The 4,354-nt window shown below is 36.9% G+C and overlaps 1 protein-coding gene across 1 annotated transcript in view; it reads left to right on the plus strand.

Moving 5' to 3' along the window:
- The window catches only part of LOC102671264 (paired box protein Pax-6-like), a gene marked incomplete at its 3' end in the record, with an annotated part of 25,268 nt that overhangs the window by 20,500 nt on the left and 414 nt on the right, over window positions 1–4,354 (plus strand). Inside the window, exon 2 of the mRNA XM_031509340.1 lies at window positions 4,096–4,261. Coding sequence (XP_031365200.1) covers window positions 4,096–4,261 — 166 coding nt within the window. The remainder of the gene's footprint in view (window positions 1–4,095; window positions 4,262–4,354) is intronic.

Raw genomic sequence — 4,354 nt, forward strand, 5'->3', positions numbered from 1 at the left:
TATGGACGAGCCATCGTCCTCGATTAAATTCCAAGGAAAGGTTTTTTCTCGGTTTTTCGTTCGTAGAGTAACGGTATAATGGGTTGATTCGTTATCGGGGGGTATCATGAAAAACAAAAGGAGAACGGTGATCAATTATCGATTAAACGAGATTCTACGTAGAACGTAATTTATCATGGTGTCATGTCGAGGGAAAGTCTTGGCCAACGATGAATCTTTCGTCGGCGTTCAACAGCCACAGGGGAGGAAGTTTTCGTTAATCGGGATGGCGTTAATCGTTCCTCTCTATGCAACTCTTGCCAGAAGGAAGATTTTTTCGAATTTACAGATTCGAAAAGATCAGAACTTTCTCAAACATATGCAAAATTTGTTGCACGATTTAAATAATAACAAACGTTATATAAATTTGAAAAAAACGCGCCGAACAAAATTGTTTGCATTTCGAGGAAACCAAGTTTATCTATATTCAACGTAGGCTACGCGTAGCTAACACGTAGTCGATTATACCGAGTTATTAACACATCGGCGTTCATAAATCAAGGAAAAAAGGGCTACGCGAGGTAACAAAGGGAAACAAACAAAAAACGCAACGGGGGCAAATGTCGCTGCGTCTCTCTCTCTCTCTCTCTCTCTCCCTCTCTCTCTTTCTCTCTCATAGAAGGGGCATAGTGGAAGACGGCGAAACGCCGAGTTTCGAACGCCAGTCCTTAACGAGCGATAATAACTCGGGCAAATAGCCTGTATTTTCTAGAGCGCTAGTTTCTGCTCTCGTTCCGTTTCAACGTTCCCATTGTAAATCTCTGTTTAACCGAGAGAGAGAGAGAGAGAGAGAGAAAGAGAGAGAGAGGGAGAGAGGAACATTAGAAAATCGGAAAAAGGGAAAGAAAAATAAGGAGGGAAGAAGCGCGTGAACGAATTAAGAGGGAGGAAGAAGGAAAAAATAGCATCCATCCTTTACAATTTCTATAATAAGCAAATAAAAAAGAGGAATGAAAGGAAAGGAGGAATAAAAGGGGGATTATTAGCTGGATCGTGCGATTTAGCTTTGGCGCTCGCTTCTGTTTATCTACAAGAGTGGGTGAAAGGGTAGTATACCGTCGAAAGTAAAGGAGGAGAGCATAATCCAGCGGCGTATTAGCCCCGCGCGCGACCAAGGGGTGCGCTCGAGTGGCCATTCTGCGAGCTTGAGCGCGTGTTTTGATATTGTAACGTTTGTATTAAATATCAGTGGGAAGGGTGGTGACTCTAAAGCCTTCCGTTTATTAGGACTTCATTAGCCCATCCCCTCTTTCTCTCTCCCTCTCTCTCTCTCTCTCTCTGTCCCCTTCCATGTTTGTTCCTCGCTGCTTCGAATCCGTCAGGTGGTGTCCCCCCTCTTTTTCTTTACGGGGACACTTTTTCTCTCTTTTCTCTTTTTACATGTTTACTTTTTCGAACATTATTCATTCGATCGATCTGATCGTATCACTTATTAAAACTTATTATAATTTCGATTTTCATTTTGATTTTTCTTTAATAAAATATTACTTTATTTCATTGCGCAAATTTCTTACGATTTCTAAATATCCACTTTCTAGAAGATATTTCTAGAAATTCGAAATTTTTAAATTTCTAAAAAATTTTATTAAACACCAAGATCTCTTCTTTCTCTTTTATTATTAATCTAAGAGGGGAGAAGCAAAAAAAAAAAAAAAAGAAAAAAATAACACGTTTCTCGCGAGAAAGATCCGAATCCATTTCCCAGGGCCATCCCTTCGTTTTGTAATAAAATACGGCGAAACGTGTGCACGAAACGTTTAACCAATTTACGCGTTCTCGATCGGTGAGATACGGGGAGAGGAGGGGAAGAGGTCCTTTTCGAATGAAAAGGAACACTCGTGTCGGCATATATATATCTAGGAGTCGGTGGTCGGCGAATCGCGCGCGGCAGGCCCATTTTCGAAAGTCAATCGACCGTGAGACCCCCCCCCTTTCGTCAATCGCAATACGCTCATAAATCTCCCTTATATAACTCGGGTAGCCGGCAACGGCGACGACAACGACGACGACGACGACGTGTCGAATTAACTCTGTCTGGAAAATTCTTTTCCAACCGATCTTTCAACGACCAAGTGCGCTCGGAAAAAAATATCTGCTCAACCATTTTCCATCCTCTTCTTTTTAACATGTGTGTACATTTCGTATTATTTTTCTCGAGTTTTTATTGCGAACGTTGCTATAATTGAATTGAATTGAATTCATTGAATTTTTTTTCTGAAAAATTTTAATTTAAACTGAAAATTAGATTTCTTACGTTCCTCGATTTCTCGATTTTTACAATTGTCGTTGGTTAAAGGTCTATCCTGGGATAAAAAATTAAGGGCGTGGCACGGGTGTTGTTCACGGGTGACGGTATAAAAGATTTCGCGAGGAAGGTTGGGTGAAGGTTTCGTGCGTGTCATCGACACAATGAGTCGAAGATTATCTACGACGGGATTCGCTAACGTGTTAACGCCTGCAGCCAACCCCTACCTTCACCCTCTTTCAGAGTTTCGAGAAGAAAGGAGACGTACCCCTCCTCTTTCCTTTTTCTTCTTCTTCTTCTTCTTTTTCTTTTTTTCTATCGACAGTTTCGAGGAACGGTGAAAAGAAGGAAAGAAAGAAAAAAAATAGTGAATTACGACGTATTCCTCGTTGTTGAGAAAAATTCTAAAAAGAGTATATATAATTTTCTATAATGGTACGACAAGATATTGTTGCGTACAAAAATATAAAATAATCGAATAACGAATTTCTCGAATATTAAAAAAATCTTTAGTATCTTTACTTGGCCAATTTCACTTTTCAAGTATCGCTGGCTTAAAATTTAGAATCATTAATATATTTTTAATTAGATATCTTGAAAATCTTTCGAAATGAGTCGTAATCGAATTTCTCAGATATTGAAAAATCTAATATCTTTAATTGATCAATTTGAGTATATATCGCTGGCCTAAAATTTAGAATCACTAATATTAGATACCTTGAAAATTTTTTGAAATATCTTTAGTTGGCCAATTTCACTTTTCACTGGCCTAAAATTTAGAATCACTAATATTAGATACCTTGAAAATTTTTTGAAGTATCTTTAATTGGCCAATTTCACTTTTCACTGGCCTAAAATTTAGAATCATTAATATTAGATATCTTGAAAATCTTTCGAAATAAATCGTAACAAATTTCTCAGATATTAGAAAATCTTTAGTTGGCTAATTTGACTTTTTAAGTATAGTGTATATCGCTGGCCTAAAATTTAGAATCACTAATATTAGGTACCTTGAAAATTTTTTGAAGTATTTTCAGTTGGCCAATTTCACTTTTCAAGTATCACTAGTCTAAAATTTAGAATCACTAATATTAGGTACCTTGAAAATTTTTTGAAGTATTTTCAGTTGGCCAATTTCACTTTTCAAGTATCACTAGTCTAAAATTTAGAATCACTAATATTAGGTACCTTGAAAATTTTTTGAAGTATTTTCAGTTGGCCAATTTCACTTTTCAAGTATCACTAGTCTAAAATTTAGAATCACTAATATTAGGTACCTTGAAAATTTTTTGAAGTATTTTCAGTTGGCCAATTTCACTTTTCAAGTATCACTGGTCTAAAATTTAGAATCACTAATATTAGATGCCTTGAAAATATTTTGAAGTATTTTCAGTTGGCCAATTTCACTTTTCAAGTATCACTGGCCTAAAATTTAGAATCACTATAGATATTAGATATCTTGAAAATTTTTTGAAATATCTTCAGTTGACCAATTTCACCTTTCAAGTATCACTGGCCTAGAATCACTAATATATTTTTAATTAGATATCTTAAAAATCTTTCGAAATAAATCTGTCGAAATAATAACGAATTTCTCAGATATTAAAAGATCTAGTATCTTTAATTGACCAATTTAACTAAGTATCGGTAAAATTTAGAATCACTGATATATTTCTTTGAAAAATTTTTGGAAATCGAATCGAGTCGATAAAATCTGGCAAAAAGTTCGATAACTAAAAATTCTCGACTCTTAAGTAACGAACGAGATCTGTTGATATTTAACATGCATGTATGTCTGATTCCACGCACAGGTCACAGTGGCGTGAATCAGCTCGGGGGTGTGTTCGTCGGCGGTAGACCGCTTCCAGACTCGACCAGGCAAAAGATCGTCGAGTTGGCTCATTCCGGCGCGAGGCCCTGCGACATCTCCAGGATACTGCAGGTTAGCAATGGCTGCGTCTCCAAGATCCTTGGAAGGTTGGTTGAAATATTGCTCGTTTCTTCCCTTCCCTTCTCCTTCCAAATTTTCATAAAAACAAAAAAAAAAAAAGCTCCATTCGCTCCCAAACC

Source organism: Apis dorsata, unplaced genomic scaffold (assembly GCF_000469605.1).
Source record: "Apis dorsata unplaced genomic scaffold, Apis dorsata 1.3 scaffold_140, whole genome shotgun sequence".
In the NCBI taxonomy this organism is placed as follows: domain Eukaryota; kingdom Metazoa; phylum Arthropoda; class Insecta; order Hymenoptera; family Apidae; genus Apis; species Apis dorsata.